Source organism: Octopus sinensis, linkage group LG26 (genome assembly GCF_006345805.1).
Source record: "Octopus sinensis linkage group LG26, ASM634580v1, whole genome shotgun sequence".
NCBI lineage: Eukaryota > Metazoa > Mollusca > Cephalopoda > Octopoda > Octopodidae > Octopus > Octopus sinensis.
The window spans coordinates 13,464,395-13,485,675 of NC_043022.1; the positions used below are offsets into that span (position 1 = coordinate 13,464,395).

General features: G+C 40.7%; 1 protein-coding gene across 2 annotated transcripts in view; it reads right to left on the minus strand.

The window, feature by feature from the left end:
- LOC115224842 (amyloid protein-binding protein 2) overlaps window positions 1–21,028 on the minus strand; it is a 34,518-nt gene extending 13,490 nt beyond the window's left edge. The window contains exons 1-7 of one of the 2 annotated variants that reach the window (XM_029795783.2): window positions 20,853–21,027; window positions 11,197–11,285; window positions 5,063–5,214; window positions 4,600–4,723; window positions 2,983–3,151; window positions 1,150–1,206; window positions 61–93 (exon numbers count right to left, since the gene is read on the minus strand). In XM_029795783.2, coding sequence (XP_029651643.2) covers window positions 61–93; window positions 1,150–1,206; window positions 2,983–3,151; window positions 4,600–4,723; window positions 5,063–5,214; window positions 11,197–11,285; window positions 20,853–21,023 — 795 coding nt within the window. In that variant the 5' untranslated portion in view covers window positions 21,024–21,027. Of the gene's footprint in view, window positions 1–60; window positions 94–1,149; window positions 1,207–2,982; window positions 3,152–4,599; window positions 4,724–5,062; window positions 5,215–11,196; window positions 11,286–20,852 lie in introns of both variants that reach the window. The other variant, XM_036513784.1, reaches the window with a different exon arrangement.
- Window positions 21,029–21,281: the final 253 nt, after the last annotated feature.

The following is a 21,281-nucleotide window of genomic DNA, read 5'->3' on the forward strand; positions in this document are numbered from 1 at the left end:
GCCACTGTTAAGAACTGAAAGAGAGAGAAATGAGAAAAGAAAAGAAACTTTTGTCCTTACCTTGGCACATTGACGGAGAACATCAATTATCGTCTGGGAAAAGAAAGAGGAAAATTTCTTAAAAACAAGGGATACAAAAAACATTAAAAAAAACTTTTGTTTTACATCAATTACACTGTAAAACACTTGTTTTTTGTGTCTTTGGTCAGTGAGTGTTTTTTTCCATTTGCTTCTATCTAGAAATCAAAGGAAATGACTACTATTCCCTTCAAACTTTGCTTTTGTAAGCTGAACAACAACATTTTAAAACTGACCTATTTCCCATTACATTTCAGACAGATCCAGCGCTGAGTTGCTGAAGCAGAAATATCGTTATAGCAAATATTCTGCTCAATACCACAGATTTGCTTGTCAGTTGCTTAACCTTCATCGATGAGTATGTCCCTTAGTGGTTGATAATATGTGCATCTCTAGTGATAAGCAGAAGTAGTTTTGGGGAGCATCACAGCCATGTGTTGAGAGGAATTCTTTGTGATTTGAATAAATGTAACAAAAGCAAAGTTTGAAGGAAATATTAGCCATTTTACATACTTTCTTGGGGTCAGCAAATAGGAAACTGTGTGGAAGCTTTCTTTGCTTTGTGGTCATGTGGTTTCAGCTTCAGTCCCACAGCACTTTGGCCAAGTGTCTTCTGTTATAGCCCTGGGTCAACAAATGCTTTGTCAGTGAATTTGATAGATGGAAACTGTGTGGAAACCTGTCATGTATGTGTGTGTGTGTGGTATAAGGAGCTTGCTTTACAGCCACATGTTTTTAAGTTCAGTCCTACAGCAAGATACCATGAGCAAGTGCCTTCTCCTAAAGCCTTAGGGTTGGTCAATACCTTGTGAGTGAATTTGGTAGGCAGAAACTGTAAGGAATCCTGTCGTGTGTGTGGGTGTTTGTATTCGCCCCACACCAAACCCACCATTTCAAAAAACAGTGTTGAGCTTTTATAAAAGAAACAAATAGAATAAGCACCAGGTTTTTAAAAAAATAAGGACTGGGGTCAAATTGTTTGACCCTTTGAAGTGGTGCCCCAGCATGGTCACAGTCGAATGACTGAAACAAGTAAAAGATAAACAGAAGGGAATGTAGAAAGCAACTTACCCTCGGTGATAAAACTGGTGTGAGTTGTTGAACAGCTAGATTGCAATATTTATACGCCTGTTACAAGGAGAGAGAGAAAAGAGAATTAATAAGCAGAAAGAAGCAATGAAAGTCGGGGAATGAGAGCCACACAATCTCCATTCCATTCCCTCATGCACATCACAGCCCAGCATAATCTTATCTCCTAACAAAGAAGATTCACACTAAGGGAAGTAAGAGGACAACAGCAGCACCTGGTTCGCCTCAGGTGGGTTGGTGAAGATATTTGTTTAGGGCAGTGGTTTCTCCACCAGTTTTTTTACCTATAGACCCTTCTGCTTACTACTTTATTCTGGTGGATCTCCCTAACCACTCATCCAGTATTTTAAATCCAGGTTTTGTCCCTGTTAATGGGAGTGGCCTGATCTACCTCAATGCCATAGCAACTGCCCTCACACCATCTGGTTCAGAGTCTTCCCTTTTCAAACCAACTCCTCCACCTTTTCCCTCGGTCTACCTTGCTTTCGCACTCCATTTACCTCAAGCGCAATCACCTTCCTCAGAACATCCTCTTCGTCCCTCCTCAACACATGCCCATACTATTTTGTTTTTCAGACAAGATGACAAAGGACCAAGATACCTGGTGCTTTGCTGAACTCAAGAAAACCTGCCCTCCACAGCAAAAGTGCATCCCCTGCTGAAAGGGATTTAGCTTGTAAGGGCCCTGTGCTGGTGCTATGTAAAAGGAACTCCTGCCAGCACCATGTGGGAGTACTCATGCTGGTGCCACATTAAAAGCACCCAGTGCACACTATAAAGTGGTTGGCATTAGGAAGGGCATCCAGCCATAGAAGAACCAAGCCAAATCAGATTGGAGTCTGGGGCAGCTCTCCAGCTTGCCAGCTCTGGTCAAACTATCCAACCCATGCCAGCATGGAAAATGGATGTTAAAGATGAGGATGATGATGACATTAATTTGTGTAGGTTGAACTGTGTAAAACATTAGAGAAGGAAATTTAGCTGTTTCTTACAATAAATCCATCTAAAAGTAAAAATTTTTTTAATGGGCCCTTCATAAACTATTGTGGAATTCCAATTTACTACTTTACTTGAGTGGACCCCAAAAATTTTATATCAACCCCCAGTTGAGAACTGCTGATTCCGGGTATTAGGGGAGATAGAAGTAAAACGTGAGGAAAAAATGAAAGGGAGAGAGAGACAGACAGACAGACAGAGAGAATTGAAACCCGAGAGGCTGTGTTAAAGGGTGGAGTGATAAAGAAGGTGAGATAAGAGGATGAGAGAAAGAAATAGTGAGGCCAAGAGGCATGAGGTGTGTGACTAGATGTGTGTGTGTGAGACAAAAGATGTGTGTGTCACATGAAGTGAGTGTGTGTGTGTATGTGTACAATACAAGGTGTGTGCATGTGTGTGTGAGAGAGAAGTGTCCAGCTGAGTGCAACAGGGCGAAAGGAAGTTTTTTTGTCTTAGATAGAGAGAAAGGGAGAGGGAGGAAGAAACATGCAAGGGAGGAGGAGGAAGAAACATGCAAGGGAGAGGGGGGAAGAAACATGCAAGGGAGGAGGAGGAGGAAGAAACACGCAAGGGAGAGGGAGGAAGAAACAGGCAAGGGAGGAGGAGGAGGAAGAAATACACAGGGGAGAGGGAGGAAAGACAAGAGATGAGAAACCCGATAGCAGTGATTGGGATTATCATTGATGAACATGAGGAGTAGTGAGAGAGATGAGTAAACAGTAAGGAAGAGAGAGAGAGAGAGAGAAAAGGCAATGAAAACCCCGCCACTAAAATGTGACAAAGTCCTGTTTTGAGTTATTTGCCCCTTAACATGCTTACCTGATCATACTGACTTTCTGCAAAAAATAAACCACAACATTCACCATACAACATGGCCTTATTCACCGATATGTTGGCCTGGTTCAGGATATTCAATATCTTAAAGGTTTCTTTGAAGGTTTCATTGGCTTCTCTATATTTACAACTGGAATTCTGTACATGAAGTAATCTGGTAGAAATAAAGAGAAATAATAATAATAATACATAACAAGTAACTGCAGAATATGTGGAGATGGACAAGGAACAATAAATCATATCTCTCATCATCATCATCATCATTGTTCGACCGTGGTTGAGACAATGGAATTTACCATGCTACGCCAGACTTCACGGTCCATCATGGCATTACGGAGGTCCTGTTGCTGGATGCCTGTATCCCTGGAGATTACATCAGGGTAGGAGGGCGTGCGTCCTCTGGCATTGCGAGTAGATGGCTTCCAGAGGAGAAGAGTAGAAATTGCCTCGTTTCCAGCTCTACAACAATGTCCAGCAAACTGAACTCTCCTACCTTTTTGCATTTTGGTTGGATGACGCTTCCACAAGAGATTTTGAACTCTCATAAGGAGGCGAGTGTAGGTTCCATCCAACTGCCTCTCAAGCTTCTTTGATAACGTCCAGGTTTCTGAGCCATATAGTAGAATTGGTTCAACTGTGGCTTTGAAGATTTCAAGTTTGAAGTCTCTACTGAGATTCGATGACCAGATCTTATGCATGTCATTACAGGCTGACCAGGCCATACCCTTTCTAGTTAGAAAATCTTTTCTAGATGATGATATGTATGACCCAAGATATTTGTAATCAGAAACCTGCCCAGTCCAGGCTAAGAAGGAATATATTCACAGACACGAAAGAGTTGGGACCTACATACACTGGAAGCTATGCCAATGTTATGGAATAACAACAGAAAAAAGATGGTATAGGCACACACCACAAAAGGTCATGGAAAACGAGAAAGCAACCTTATTCTGGGATATGCCAATCCACACAGATAGAGAAATTAAGACCAATAGGCCAATATAGTTATCAGAGATCATGAAGATAAAAAATGCTTTCTAATTGATGTATCAATACCAGCAGATGACAATGTTTCTCTAAAAGAAATGGAGAAACTTTCAAAATACAAAGACCTGGAAATAGAGGTAACTCGAATGAGGAATTTAAAAACGGAAACAATTCCTATCATAGTAGGTGCATTAGGTATGATAAAAAAATATTCAGACAAATTCTTTGTTATATTTAAAGTAATTGAAAGAAACACAGAACATCTCAAAATAAATACAGTAACGAAAGGGTTAAGTTTGGATATATGATTTAACAAAGCAGAGGTAAAGTAATGTCTTCACACAACATATTTCTACCACTGCTGCACAAAACTCCAAAACACCATCTGCCATCATCAATGATTAAACGTTATTCCTTAGAAGAGTTCTGATAAGTCCATCTTTTAAGCAGACAGGTATGTTAATATCTATCACCACAATACTTAAAAACTCCTGTCAAACCATCCAACTGTTGCTAGCATGGAAGACAGGCGTTAAATGATGATGATGAATATCAGCTGGCCTTTCTGATTTTAGCAAGAATTGGAAGAAGAGCTCTTTTGATGGCAGTTCTTACCTGACATTACACTCTAACAATTTACATAGTCCACTGTAGGTTTTGTCTTGGTCACAAAGTAGCCGACATGTGTGGTAAACTCTCTCACTGCTGAAAAACCAACCAGATTCATTGAAGAAACTCGCTGAAATTAAAGAGAGAAAAAATTATTTGGAAATTTTAATTAAGCATTCAATAGAGTTATTTCTATAAAGAGAGAGAAAGGGGGAAAAGAGAGGGGAGTGCAAGGGGGATCAGGAGGGAATGGGAAGAGATGGAGAAGAGAGAGATGGGGAAGGGAGAGACAGGGAGGAGAGACGGGCGGAAGGGAAAGAAGGGAGAGATGGGAGATAAAGAAAGGGAGTGACAGGGGAGGAAAAGACAAAGGGAGGGGAGAGGGAGGAGGAGAGAGAAAGAAGGAGTTTTGTAACAATGGACTGTAAAAGGCAAATTGTTTTTTTAATAAGAAGCTCCATTGTCTTACCGAGTGCAGTGCCAAGTTGGATGGCTTTGTTCCTCTCGTTCTCATTCAGATGGCCTGAAAGTTGGTAGCGCTTACAAAACTCAGTGGCAAGGATCTCGTTCACCTGGGCCCCGTGGTCGATAAGTGCTTGAAAACAATGGTGCAGCAGACACCTATTCACAAAAAAAAAATTAAAAAATAAAATAATCATCATCATCATAACCATTGCCACAACCATCATCATCATCACCATCACTACCACCACAACTACCATCATCATCATTATGATCTCAGTACTTCTGTCCATATTGTCAGGTCTACCTCTTGCATTTCTTCTGACTATTTCCCTATCTTAACCCGTTGGCACTGGAACTGGCCATATCCATTATTTTACTTGTTTTATGTTCAAACTGGCCAGGTCTGGCCTCTCACACCTACCCTACAATGCCATTCTAAAATTAGACAGTCATGTCCTCCAAAATCTCAAAAGCTACAAGAGAATGCATGACTAATTCAAATAAGTTTTACATTTGACCGAACAATCTGAATGCACTTCCGATTTGATCTGCAACCACCCGTAGTACATACAACTGACCCATCATTTATCTTCTGAGATCACCTCGAAGCAGTTGCTCAATCTGGTAGAAACATAAACCAAATCTCCCTCGAATCAGACCCTTTCTCTTGTGACCTCCATTCTTTTTGACTTCACAGGACACTGGAGATCAATCATCATCATCATCATTTAACGCCCACCTTCCATGCTGGCATGGGTTGGGTAGTTTGACATGAGTCGGCTAGGCAGATGACTACCTCAGACGACTGTGTCTATTTTGGCATGGCTTTTATAGCTGGATGCCCTTCCTAACACCAACCACCCTGTAGAGTAGAGTGAGTACTTTCCACATGGCACCAGCACAGGCGAGGTCAGTTTTGGCATGGTCTTTACAGCTGGATGCCCTCCTAACACAACCACCCTGTAGAGTAGAGTGAGTACTTTCCACATGGCACCAGCACAGGCGAGGTCAGTTTTGGCATGGTCTTTACAGCTGGATGCCCTTCCTAACACCAACCACCCTGTAGAGTAGAGTGAGTACTTTCCACATGGCACCAGCACAGGCGAGGTCAGTTTTGGCATGGTCTTTACAGCTGGATGCCCTTCCTAACACCAACCACCCTGTAGAGTAGAGTGAGTACTTTCCACATGGCACCAGCACAGGCGAGGTCAGTTTTGGCATGGTCTTTACAGCTGGATGCCCTTCCTAACACCAACCACCCTGTAGAGTAGAGTGAGTACTTTCCACATGGCACCAGCACAGGCGAGGTCAGTTTTGGCATGGTCTTTACAGCTGGATGCCCTTCCAGATGCCAACCACTTCACAGTGTGGACTGGATGCTTTACAAAGCAAAAGTATTGACACATTTCACACAGAAAAACAAATACAGTAAGAGTTGCCTGAAAACTAATTGTAGCAGTAAGACCCAAAAGAAAGCAAAGAAACTTTATTGGTCGGAAGAAGCAGTGAAAGAGAGGATTTGGCTTGGCTGACTGGACATTCAGCCTGGTTTGGCAGCAGTACTTTTCGGTGCTTGAAGTGTATATATATATATATATATATATATACTAGCAGTATTGCCTGGCATTGCTCGGGTTTGTTTCGACCCTTTAGAATTGGAATTTTTGAAAAGTAAAAATTTTGCATTATGTATCTTGTTATTCTCTTTAAGTGAACATTTTTATGGTTGAAATACACCGAAAAATGGCGACACAGCAGTAAAAAAAATCGTAAAAAATAGGGATTTTCATAGAAAAAAAAACACCTTTTTGATGCAAATAATTTTTGGTCTTAACATGGTCCGATTTGAATTTTTTCTTCCACGGAAGGAAGAGGAAGCCTTCTTCAATCATACTCTCAATTTTGGTCAACTTGCACCGCAGGGTCTCGGAGGAGATAGTGTTAGTTGAAGGCTACCAAACATGCCACACACACAGACAACTTCAGCTTTATATATACACACACACACACACAAACACATGCAGAAATATGCACACAGAGAGAGAAAGAGAGAGAGAGAGCAGGAGAGACATTACAGTGTATTAATTGAACACAACTGATATAAACACTTTTTTTTCTCCCCATACGTTTAGAGAGAAATATGCTTAAACATACAGAAGCAATGAGAGAGGGAGGAAGGGGAAGAGATGTAGGAGAGATGGAGAAGGAGGAGAGAGAGAGAGAGAGAAGAGATGCATTACAATTTATTTAATGAACCTGGTTGACATAAAGTTATGTTCTCAGACACAAAGAGAAAAATGCTGACACTCACTTAACCAGAAAGAGAATGAAAGGAGAGGGGGGAAGAGAAGGAGAGGAGAGAGAGAGAGCAAGAGATGAAGAGAGAGAGTGGTAGAGAGAGAGATGAAGAGAGAGAGAGTGGTAGAGAGAGAGGGATGAAGAGAGAGAAGTAGAGAGAGAGGTAGAAAGAGATGAAGAGAGAAACATTGCAATTTGTTAATTGAACCTGGTATACAGAGAAATAAACAGAAAGAGAGAGAGAGAGAGGGAAAGCATTAGAGCATCTGATGTTAAATAAGTGAGCATGGAATCCTCAATGCCAAATAGGAAGCAACAGGATGACCACCCAAGGGTCTCATTCTTATTGGGTGTGTGACCCAAGGGAAGGACCCTAGCATTAGGTCAGAGGAGAGACTGTCGGAAAAGACCACACTAGGGAAGCAAAAGACATGACCCCAGGTAGTACAGTTTGGCTCAGATGGCACATCCACACTTCACGTGATGACACAATTGACCAGACTGGCGGATGATGTTATACATCACTGGTCACAATGCACTTTGCATCATTTTAGCTTTAGAATGAGGCCACCCAGCTTACTAGGCATGTGTGTGTGTGTCTGTGTTCCCTGCCACCACTTGACAACCCGTGTTGATGTGCTTATGCCCCTGTAACTTAGCAGTTCAGCAGAGGAGTTCAAGCAAGCTTAAAAAAAGAAAAACTACTGGGGTTGAAACATTTGACTAAAAATCCTCAAAGACAGTGCCCCAGCATGGCCACAGCCCAATGACTGAAACAAGTAAATGGTAAAAAGATAAAAGGTAATTCACACTCTTTTACTTGTTTCAGTCATTTGACTGCAGCCATGCTGGAGCACTGCCTTTAGTCAAGCAAATCGACCCCAGAACTTATTCTTTGTAAGCCTAGTACTTATTCTATCATTCTCTTTTGCCGAACCGCTAAGTTACGGCGACGTAAACACACCAGCATCGGTTGTCAAGCAATGTTGGGGGGGACAAACACACACACACACACACACACGACGGGCTTCTTTCAGTTTCAGTCTACCAAATCCAATCACAAGGCTTTGGTCAGCCCGAGCCTATAGTAGAAGACACTTGCCTAAGGTACCATGCAGTGGGACTGAACCCGGAACCATGTGGTTGGTAAGCAAGCTACTTACCACACAGCCACTCCTGCGCATTATTTCAAAGAAAAAATTGTGAATAAATAAGCATTACATTTAACGGATTAATCTGAATGCTAAACAATTAATATTATGTTGTGTTTCAGTACGTATTAATTAACCCTTGTGATAGGAAACCATCTGAGACTACACTTGGTTCCACAATGCAAACGTTCCCATTTTAAAGGGATCTCAATTAACCCCTTACCCAACAATTATTTTGAAAATAAATGTATTTTTTCAGACATATTTTTTAATTGTTTTGTTTTACTATGTTTTGAATGGTGATTTCGAGGTATATTTCAAACCTTATTTATTATGAATTTTCATTCAATAATATTGATTTTAAATTACCGCTTTGGGCAGAAACGAGTTAACCCGTTTTTATACGAAGGAACTCGTTTGCTGTCGATTTTGGCGAGTCTATCTTTTGACAAGTTAACTCGCCAGAGATACCAAAAAACGATTTCAGTCAAAACGCGTATATTCGTTTCTGCCGGGTAAGGGGTTAAAACTTCCCATTGAAAAAGTCGTGTTAATTTATGTCCTAAACACCAGCTTAATAACGACCAAGTTATTTTCATAAATTCTTCCTCATTTTCAAAATTAACTGAAACAAAAGCAGTGAGTTTCAACAGAAATATCGTAACAAAATGAGTTCATTTGTTCTTTTTTAATTAATTATTATTATTATCTTTGTTGAAGGTTAAAGAAATAAAAATAGAACTGAAGATAGAGTGAGATGAGGAAAACAAAGCTATTTTTATGTGTCAAACCAATGTGTTTAAAAGATACTATCTCCAATAAATTTACTTTTTCCTGATGTATTTACATTAATTATGATACATAGATGGCTATTTTAATCTAATATTGCTTCTGCTTTATGTAACAGCTTTTTACAATAAAAGATATTTATTATTAGCCTACAGAGCTAACTAAAGTAACAATTATTATCATAATTATATCAGAGACACCAGGTTTTCTTCAAATATTAATCTTGTTTGTTGCAGATTGCAAGCATCACCAATAGGTGCTGTTGTGGCTGTGTGGTCAGGAAGCTTGCTTCCCAACCATTTGGTGTCGGGTTCAGTCCCACTGCACAGCGCCTTGGGTAAGGATCTTCTACTTATAGAAGCCTGAGAGCATTTGGTACTGCATCAGGGCATTATGGCACTGCATCAGAGCATTTTATTATTATTATTATTATTATTGAGTGAGAGAGCAGTGCATGCGATCAAAGTGACACTGGGGTAAAATATACGAAGCCCAGTTTACCCATCATGACTACCCGTCTGATAAGGGTACACTAGGAACATGCATCACAACCATATGTGCATGACATGGTGATCTTATATCAAGATAAACAGCGCATGACCTTGCAGGTGGGGCCCAGTTAGAATTTCCTTCAGGTTGAGTAACCCATCCCGCTCAAAAGGTCCCTGAATAAGGGTTGTTTAAGGATGTTGAATGAAACACCCATGTTTCCAGAGGTGAATTATTCAAACCCCAAAGAATCCCTCTCGACACATGGCTATGATGCTCCCCCACTACTTCTGCTCGCGATCAGAGATGCACATATCGTCAGCCACCAAGGGACATGCTCAACTGGTTAAGGTCAAACAACTGACAAGCAAATCTGTGGTATTGAGCAGAATATTTGCTGTAGCCCATCTTTTATACGAAGACAAAACAATGTACACGATAACACTGCCAATCAGTTAAGATCAGAAGCCACGAGAGCCACTGCCTGGCACTGCAATTATTATTATTATTATTATTATTATTATTCACAGGTTGCTGTGAAACACAGGGGGTCAATGTAATCAACTTATTCCCCACCAAATGGCTGCCCTTGTGGGGGTAGGACGACCAGATTTCTTCAGGGGTGTGGAAGCTCTTCTGTGTGTTTAACAGACATGGGAGGATGGTGCAAAAAAAGCCTAACAAACCTGCTTAGATGGTTCCAACAATTTGGCATCATCGACTGGATTTCTCGAATGACCCAATGTCAAACTGCATCAGGGTCATCAAAATCGCATCGAGCAGGGAAGCGGGTAAGGGTAGCATGGGTTGTCTGTAATTAAGCAGTCGACTACACAGACCACAAATATGTGACCTGTACAGTCAAATTAGATTGGCTTTATAGGCATGGGCCCAGTTACTAGAAGCTGAGCACTTCTTTCCTGGCTCTTGGGGCAATTGCCTTGTGAGTGGATTTGGTAAACAGGAAACAGAAAGAAGGCCGTTGTGTGTGTGTGCATGTCCGTGTGTATCCCTGTATATGTGTCCGTCCTTGTCTAGACATCGCATGATGATTGTAAATGAACATCCCTGTCACACAAGCGAGGTTGTTTGTTTCCAGTCTTCCATGAGAAAAATATGTCTGGCCATGGGGAAATATTACCTTACTTGGAAATAGATGGGGGTTGGCAACAGGAAGAGCATCCGCCTCTAGAAGTTCTGCCTCAGTATTCTCTGCTTGACCCGTGCAAGCAGGAAAAGGCAGACATCAAACGATAACCTCGTGTTTATAATGACAATGATCAGAGACAAGGGAGAAAAGGAAGATTGTAAAACAGCACCAAAGCAACAAAGTGTAACCAAGAAAGAATAAGGACGATCAAGAAGGGGATAAGGTAATAATAGACAGGTAAGACATAAGCCAGACACTTACCTTTTGTCAAGGACTTTTAATATTTTAGCAAAGTTATCAATTTCTGCCAAATCCGTTCCGAGCGTATATAAATTTCCTTTCATATAAAGCTGTGAGAAGAAAGGAAAAAGAAAAAGAATATTGATGAATTTTTACAAGGTCCAACATATTTTGGGGTGGATTTATGGCTGACTGAATTGACTATTGGCTTGGGATCAAGCACATAGAAGGACAAATGTAAACACTAAAAGGTATTTCATTCCTTCTTACACTACTTTTGCTATTCTTATACTATCATATAACAATTTTTAGGAAAAAAGATATCGTGTCTGTATCTTTGTGAAAGGCATGAACAACATATGTGAAGGGATTCCTACTGGAAATTGAACCTGGGTTGGCAGGGGATAAAAAAATATAAACAGCTGGTGCCATGTAAAAAGAACTGATGCTGGTACCGTATAAAAATATCTGCACTGGTGCCATATAAAATGTGCCAGTGCCATGTAGAAAACACCCAGTACACACTGTGAAGTGGTTGGTGTTAGGAAGGGCATCCAGCTGGAGAAACCAAGCCAAAACAGACTGGTTTTACCAGTTCTTGACAAGCCATCCAATCTATGCCAGAATGAAAAAACAAACATTAAATGATGGTGTGTGCGTGTGTATGTGTGTGTCTGTAAGTATATAGAGGTGTACATTTACATATGTGTGTATATGGAGCCTGGTGCAACCAGTGGAGCCTAGAAACTCTGCCAGATCAGATTGGAGCCTGGTGCAGCCATCTGGTTCGCCAGTCCTCAGTCAAATTGTCCAACCCATGCTATCATGGAAAGTGGATGTTAAACGATGATGATGTATGTATTGTGAGTGCACAGTTTCCCATGGTTGCATGGGTCAGACAAAGTTTGTTGAGGCAGATCCTATGTAGCCAGATACTCTTCCTCTTGCCAACCTTTGCCTGCTTTCAGGCAAAGTAATACTGCTCCATGGCCAGGCATGTTTTCTCAGAATATTGGACAGGAACGACACTGCTTGTATGACAGGGACAATCATTTACAACTGCAGTGTGACATCAAGACAAGAAGAGACAAACAAACAGACGTTCACACAAGCGTCGCCTTACTGGCACATGTGCCGGTGTGCAGGTGGCACATAAAAAAAAACACCATTTGGGCGTGGCCATTGCCAGTACCGCCTGACTGGACCTCTTGCCGGTGGCACGTAAAAGCATCTACTACACTCTTGGAGTGGTTGGCGTTAGGAAGGGCATCCAGCTGTAGACACTCTGCCAGATCAAGATTTGAGCCTGGTGCAGTCTCCTGGCTTGCCAGTCCCCGGTCAAACTGTCCAACCCATGCTAGCATGGAAAGCGGACGTTAAACGATGATGATGATGATGATACATACATTGCGAATAAAGGGTTCAACTGTGGTTCTATGTCAGCGTGTGTATATAAGAATTTTTTGCATAATATACATACATACATAAATACATTGATTTCGTGCTAATTTATGTTCCAAACACCAGCTTTAAAATTACAAAGTTATCTTACTGACTTCTTTGTCAGTTTGAAAATGAATTGAAATCAGAACAGCGTATTTCAACAGAATTATGGTAATAAAAGGAGTAAAGACCTCCCAAGAATAAATACATCGAAGACAATACGCAAGAGTTTAAACAGAAACCAATGTATGAAAGTTTAGTGTGGAGCAGAAAAAAACGACTGAAAACTGAAAAATAACATAAAATAACAAAGGAAACAGCAAAAACAAATAACAACAATGTTAATCCCTTTATCCTATAATAAATGAGATCATCACCACCATCATCATTTTGACATCAGCTTTCCATTCTAAGCATGGTTGGTTCATTTAACAGGATCCGATGAGTCAGGGGATTGCATCAGGCTTCGGTGTCTCAGTTTTGGCAGGGTTTCCGGGGATGGGTGCACTTTCTAAGACTGACCACTTTACAGAAGTGTACTGGGTGCTGTTTTTTTGTGTCACCAGCACCAGTAAGGTTACCCTTGCAGCTTGCATGGCTAAAGAGCCTAAGGAGAGAGAGGCACTACAAATGAAAGGAGAATGGGAGAGGAAGGGGGAGAGATTAAGTTGATTATATCGACCCCAATGCGTAACTGGTACTTATTTAATCGACCCCCGAAAGGTGGCGAGCTGGCAGAAACGTTAGCACGCTGGGCAAAATGCTGAGCGGTATTTCGTCTGCTGCTACATTCTGAGTTCAAATTCCGAGGTCGACTTTGCCTTTCATCCTTTCGGGGTCGATAAATTAAGTACCAGTTACGTACTGGAGTCGATGTAATCGACTTAATACCTATGTCTGTCCTTGTTTGTCCCCTTGTGGGTAATAAAGAAATAGGTACTTATTTAATCGACCCCAAAAAGATGAAAGGCAAAGTCAACTGTGGCAAAATTTGAACTCAGAACGTAGCAGCAGACAAAATACCACTAAGCATTTCGCCCGGCGTGCTAACGTTTCTGCCAGCTCACCAGCTCTTTCAGTTTCTGTCTACCAAATCCACTCACAAGACTTCAGTCGGCCCAAGGCTATAGTACAAGACACTTTCCGCAAAGTACCATGCAGTGGGACTGAACCTGGAACCATGTGGTTGGGAAGCAAACTTCTTACCACACAGCCACTCCTGCGCCCAATAAGCATGAAAACAAATAAATTCCAGTTGGACGTGAAATGGAGGAATATTTTCTCAAAGGAAATGACGAAGCCACTTTGCTGAAAGACAGCAGCATCCAATGCTTTGATCAAGAGATTTGCTGAATCAGGGACCACTTAAGGGTTAAACCCTAACAAAATATTCCATGACTTAGCAGAAACAATCACATTCCAGCAGGGATATACCTTACTAAAGACTGCCCCCCGCACTAAATAATACACTCCTTCATCTTTTACTTGTTTCATTCAGCAGAGCCTTGGCCATGCTGGGGCACCACCTTAAAGAAGTTTGAAGTTGAATGAACTGATCCCGGGAATGATCTTTCGTTAAGCCTGGAACTTGGTCTGTCAGTCTCTTTTTGCCAAACTGCTAAGTTACAGGGACATCAACATACCACTTGTCAAGAGATACTGAGGGACAAACACACACACACACGACAGGCTTCTTTCAGTTTCCGTATATCAAATCCACTCACAATGCTTTGGTCAGCCCAAGGCTATAGTAGAAGACACTTGGCCAAGGTGTCATGCAGTGGATTGAACCCAGAACCACGTGCTTGGGAAGTAAGCTTCTTACCACACAGCCATGCTTCGTTCATATTTTGGTCTCGATAAAACAGAGATCCAAATGGGAATAAATAGTAAAGAAGAAGGACCATTTTCTAAAGACCAGTCAGGATTGAACCTGTAGCTGCAGGCCCGGGCAAGGATTTTGTTGTGAAAGACTGACAGTCGTGGATGTATGCACACTCTACTCATATTCACCAACATCCTAATCCTACATCAATTTTTTTGTACTGACACAGATTGGATGGTTTCACCGGATCCAGCAAACATCAGGGCTGCTTTGAGCTCCGATGTCAGCTTTTGGCTTGGTTTCTACGCTTGGATGCCTTTCTTGATATATCAACCTCTTTACAGAGTGTACTGGGTGCATTTTCCTTTTGTTTTATGCTACGGGCACTAGTGAGGCCATTAGGTAAATTCTAAGCCAGAAAAAGAACAGGAAAAAGTCCCATGAAAAAGTGGAGAGGGTAGTAATTAAGAGTGGGATGGTTTTAAACCAGGTACTGAGAGGGTAAATGGCAACAGAGGGACAAGCGTAGGTGATTTGCTATAAATGGAACTCCCCATTATATAAGGGTGGGAGGGAATAGATGAGAAGATAAAAATGGTAGTAATGGGGTGTCAGACCAAACTCTCAAGGTATAAGAAGGTGAGTATACAGAGAGAATACAGACAGTAGGTCAGAGAAAAAGAGAGAGTGGGTGCTTTCAAGAATGCAAAGTTGGCTGCAGATGGATTTGAAATCAAAAACATAAAAAGAACTAAATATGGCAAAGCATTTAGGACACTTTGATTGACGCTCCACTAATTCTGCCATCCAGGAGCCAATTTCAAATTTTGGCACAAGACCAGTAACATTGTGGGAGGTGGCTAGTCGATAACATTGACCCCAGTGCTCAACTGGTACTTATTTTATCAACCCTGAACTGATAAAAGGCAAAGTCAACCTCGGTGGAATTTGAACTCAGAATGTAAAGATGGATAAAATGCCACTAAGCATTTTGCCCAGCACAGTCATGATTCAGCCAGCTCACCACCTTCAACCAGTCTATTTAATATTAATAATTTCTTACAATAATCAAGACCTTTGGCATTATGTCGTGCTTGGGAAGAAGACCCATCAAGCCAAGCAAAATCACAGTTGTGGCAGATACCAGTGTCATGCAAATTGGCACCCGTGCCAGTGGAATGTAAAAGCACCCCAGTGTCACACAAATGGCACCTGTACCGGTGACATGTAAAAGCACTCTCGGAGTGGTTGGCGTTATGAAGGGCATCCAGCTGTAGAAAACTATGCCAAATCAGACTGGAGCCTGGCACAGTCTTCCAGCATGCCAGCCCAGTCAAACCATCCAACCCATGCCAGCATGGAAAATGGACATTAAATGATGATGATGATGATTAGCATAAAGCTACAAATTTAAAGGTGAGGAGTATCTCATTATCATCATTGTGTAATGTTCACATTTCCATGATTGCAGGGATCAGGCAGAATTTGTTGAGGTAAGATTTTCTGCAACAGGATGCCATTCCAGTTGCTAACCCTCACCTCTTTCCAAAGCAAGATAATACCCCCCCCCCACCCATGTGGTCAAACATGCTTTTCATGGAAGACTGGAAACAAACATCATTGCTTGCATGATAGTGATGCTTATTTACAATCATCACATGTTGTCAAGACAAGGGTACACAAACACAAACATATACATACATACATATATAGGAGAGGGTATCAAAAAGTTCCTGGGCCAGTTTCGTAGCACGCCAACAGATGGCAGCAAAGTTTTGTGCACAGTGAGAGCTAGCAGCAACCTTGATGAGGCAGTGTGCTGAGTGACATCACTGTGTTTACTTCACAAGTTGTGAAATTTGTGTTTTTGTGATCACGTGTATGCTGTAATCTGTGATTTTTGTTATGAGCAGGAACAAAGGACCAACATGAAATTTTGCATTAAACTTGGGAAATCTGCTACAGAGACATTGAGCATGCTTCGACAAGCTTACGGCGACAAGGCAATGGGTCATACACAATGCTTCGAGTGGTATGGGTGCTTCAAAAGCTGAAGAACATCCCTGGAAGATGATGAGCGAACTGGAGGACCTGCCATGAGCATCACTTTGAGAAATATGGTGTTGTGCATTGAGAATTCATTCCTCCAGGGCCAGACCATCAATCGAGGGTTCTATTGTGACATTTTGAAGCACTTAAGAGAGGACATTCAGCGAAAGTGACTGGATCTGTGGAGCGCAAAAAACTGGATTCTTTAGGGTTCTCCTCACTCGTGAGTCTCTCGCCGAAAACAACATGGTATCACTTCCACACCCACCCTATTCACCAGATTTAGCACCTGCAGACTTCCATCTCTTCCCCCAAGATGAAAATGCAGCTCAAAGGTTGCCGTTTTAACACTGTTGTTGAGATCCAGAGTGAATTGCACAAAGTCCTCAACCTGCTGACAGAAAATTACTTCTGGGTCAGATTCCAAAACTGGCAGGAATGCTGGGACCGATGTAACCTGGGTAATCAAACCAGTGGACTCTGTAAAGTGGTTTGGTGTTAAGGTTCTCCAGCAGGTGAACCCATGCCAAAACAGAGACTGGAGCTTGGCACAGCTCTCTGGCTTGTTAGTTCATGTTGAACTGTTCAACCCATGCAAACAGTTTCCATTTACAAAATCCACTCAAGGTGGGTTTTGTTCATAGAGGGGCTACAGTAGAAGACACTTGCGTAAAGTACCACACAGCAGGATTGAACCCAAAAGCACTGAACCCTGGGAAACAAGCTTATCCTGTGCCAGTTCAAATTCTAATACATTCCAGGTGCTTCATGACTCTCCTCAACTTTATTTTTACCCCCGACAAATAAAGTCCTACACCAGATTCACACAACCAGCCCCGGCCCATTCAAAGTACCTTGGATCGCAGGACGGCCTGCAGTGCTTACCTTGGATTGAAGGGTGACCTGCTGTGCTTGAGGAGACCTACTGAGTCAACATCAAAATAAAACATCAAAATAAAAATCAAATGGAAATTTGTAGTTGTGATACCCATGCTGGTGGCATGTAAAAAACACCATCCGAATGTGGCCGATGCCAGTGCCACCTAGGATGGCTTCTGTGCCGGTGACATGTAAAAGCACCAACCGATCGTGACCGATGCCAGCCTCCCCTGGCACCTGTGCCGGTGGAACGTAAAAAGCACCCACTGCACTCACAAAGTGGTTGGCGTTAGGATGGGCATCCAGCTGTAGAAACACTGCCAGATCAGACTAGAGCCTGGTGCAGCCTCCTGGTATCCCAGACCCCGGTCGAACTGTCCAACCCATGCTAGCATGGAAAACGGACGTTAAACGATGATGATGATGTTCTGGTATCAATTTAAGAAATTATTGATTTTTTTTTTCTTCTTCAAGAAGCACAAGATGACTAAATTGGTAGTTTGCCAGGCAATATTATTCCATATGTAGTTTTAATTCCCTTCAAGTTGTGAATTTCAGATGGAAAAGAAGAAGGATGTTGTTGATGTTGTCTACTCCTACCCCAAATGGTCAGTAGGGATTGGGCAGAGTTGTGATAAAAGGTGGTCTGCCAGCCATGTCCACCACCTCTATAATTTAAGCACCAAGCATCTAATTACATTATCGAACGTTCCTCCCACCCCACTTATTTTCTTTGGTATACTGAGGGAGATTTCGCTGCAATATCTAGCACGCCAAGAAATGGATGCAGAGGTAGTAGCATAGTGACGTTTTTATGGGCCAGCACTTTTAGGTTTGCTCATTAAGTTTGGTCTCCATGCCGGTGGCATGTAAAAAGCACCATCTGACCGTGGCCGTTTGCCAGCCTCGTCTGGCACCTGTGTCGGTGGCACATAAAATCACCCACTACACTCATGGAGTGGTTGGCGTTAGGAAGGGCATCCAGCTGTAGAAACACTGCCAGATCAGACTGGGCCTGGTGCAGCCTTCTGGCTTCCCAGACCCCAGTTGAACCGTCCAACCCATGCTAGCATGGAAAGCGAACGTTAAACGATGATGATGATGATGAGGGGCCCCCAGAGAGGGGGAACTCAACTGCTACCTGGGGCGGTACACATTCCACCATCTAAAGTAACACCACTGTGCCAAGGCTCCAGAGAGAAGGTGGGGGAAGGCAATGAAATAAGAGAATGGCATGCTGAAGAAACGAGAGATTGAGATGGAATTTATCGACCAGAGAGGGAAAGAGGCATTGTTTGGGTATGCCTCTCAGAAACGTCAATGAATTTTGACGCTTCTGAGGGGCACACCGAAAGAATGCCGAGAAATGAACGATACATGGAGACAGAAAACTACGACCGTTTCATTTCAAACGGAGCATATACAAGAAATAAAAAATGGATTCGGGGGAGACCCACAAACAGCCTAAGAACACACACACGGTGCGACATATAAAAATATACAAACTTATTTCTGCGTGAAATACTTGGCTGCCTTGGTACAAACCGATCCATGGGACTCGTAGTATACTGGCGGAGATCTCTTGCCAACGTACACATTAATATTACTCAGGCATATACACATGGGTGTATAACGTACACCTGTGAGTGTATACAACAAATTCCCATACAGCCGTTTCCTAATAAGGGGTTTTTGACACAAACACAAGGTATAAATAAATCAACAATGCACATTATATATATACATATATATATACACACATACACACCTACAACGTTTATGTGCGACAAACACAACACGCCTCGTTAAAGGTAAACTTGTACGTGATTATTATTATTATAAACAGGTAAAATACTTATCGAAGCACACCTGTGTGTGTGTGTGTATATATAATACGTAGGTTATATATACATCTTAAGGATCAACTATCATCTAAGTTCTTTCTATAGAGGCAGCTTCCTAAAGTATTCGATGTTTATATATAGACCACACACACACACACGTATATATAAGTATATATATATATATATAAGTATATACATATACCAATCATATACAAGCTTACATATAGGGTGTATGTATGTGTGTATATATATATATATATATATATATATATAAGTATATACATAAACCAATTATATACAAGCTTACATATAGGGTGTATACTCAATATAAACGGTTGACTAATGTACATATATGCATAGGTGTATAATCCACATGCATTATTACACAGGTGTAGTTTAAATGGATATTTGCAAATGATATCTAGAATATTTGATATTCGCATAAATTCATTCATGCTATAAATAAAATCGAGGAGGTGTGTGTGCAGGGGGGGGGACATTGTATGTTTATGATAGTCACTAACTAAATTGATAAAATTTACAATATTTGTCACAGAAGCAAATCAGGGATGGAACTGATATATATATAAACATACACACCTAAGCATCCACGACAATATATATGAACATACATGCAGACACACACACACACACATATATATATATACACATAGATATTTACACATATATACACACAGATATTTACACATATATACACACACACACACACACACATATATATATATATATATATATATACACACATCTACAAATATATATATATTCACACACATCTACAAATATATATATACACACATCTACAAATATATATATATACACACATCTACAAATATATATATATATATACACACACATCTACAAATATATATATATATACACACACACACACATGTATATATATATACAAACACACACACATGTATATATATATACAAACACATCTACAAATATATATATATATAATATATATATATACACACACACACAAATGTATATATATATATATATATACACATACATACACACACACACATGTATATATATATATAATATACACATACATACACACACACACACATATATATAATATATTAAAGTTACTTGGAAGTGGATATATATACATATAGATGTCGGTACGTACATATATGTATATATGCATATGTTTTATTTTGTTATCATATATTATATGATATATATAATATGTATATATATATATATATATATATACCGATGCAGATACGGAACAACCGCAAGAATTCATGCAAGTGTATCGTTATACATGAATGCATGCAAAAATACACAGACACACACACATACATATACACCAACGAACATTATACACATCCATATACACACACACACACATATATATATATACTTGTCAATAAATCTACAACCTCGTGAAGCAAAATTTCAAAATCTATGAGTATTTAATAATATCGCATCAATAGATAGATATTATATGTGTATATATATATTGATCAGAGGAAAAATATATACACAGTATATATATATATATATATATGTATGTGCATGTATGTATATATATATATGTGTGTGTGTGTGTGCGTGGATGTACGTCGTGTTTTGCAAAGCTGGAGGCGAAACATGTCTACCTTGTAGAATATATCAAACTGCACACTCTCCGTCAGGTTTTGAATGTCCTTCCTGAACACACTGTAGTTGGCAACGGTCGCAGAAATGGCTGTGTTGTACAAAGAGTCGGGAGCCCACTGCAACACACAAGCCGACGCCATCTTGTTCGGTGACGGGAGACGGAAATTCATTTGTTTCTTTATTTGTTTACTTTTTTATTATTCCTTCATTTGTTTGTTTATTTATTTATTTACTTGCTTTTCTTTTCTTTTTTTATTTAATTTTCATTTTTGGTTATTTTTTATGAATTCGTTCTTCTATTTATCTTTAATTATGTTTTCCTTTTACGTATTCGGTGTCAAAAAAAAAAAACTGTGAAGTATTTCGTTTGAAAGAAGACAGGCAGACTGGCAGGCCTGGCGTGTTGGTTTGGCTGGCTGGCTGGTTGG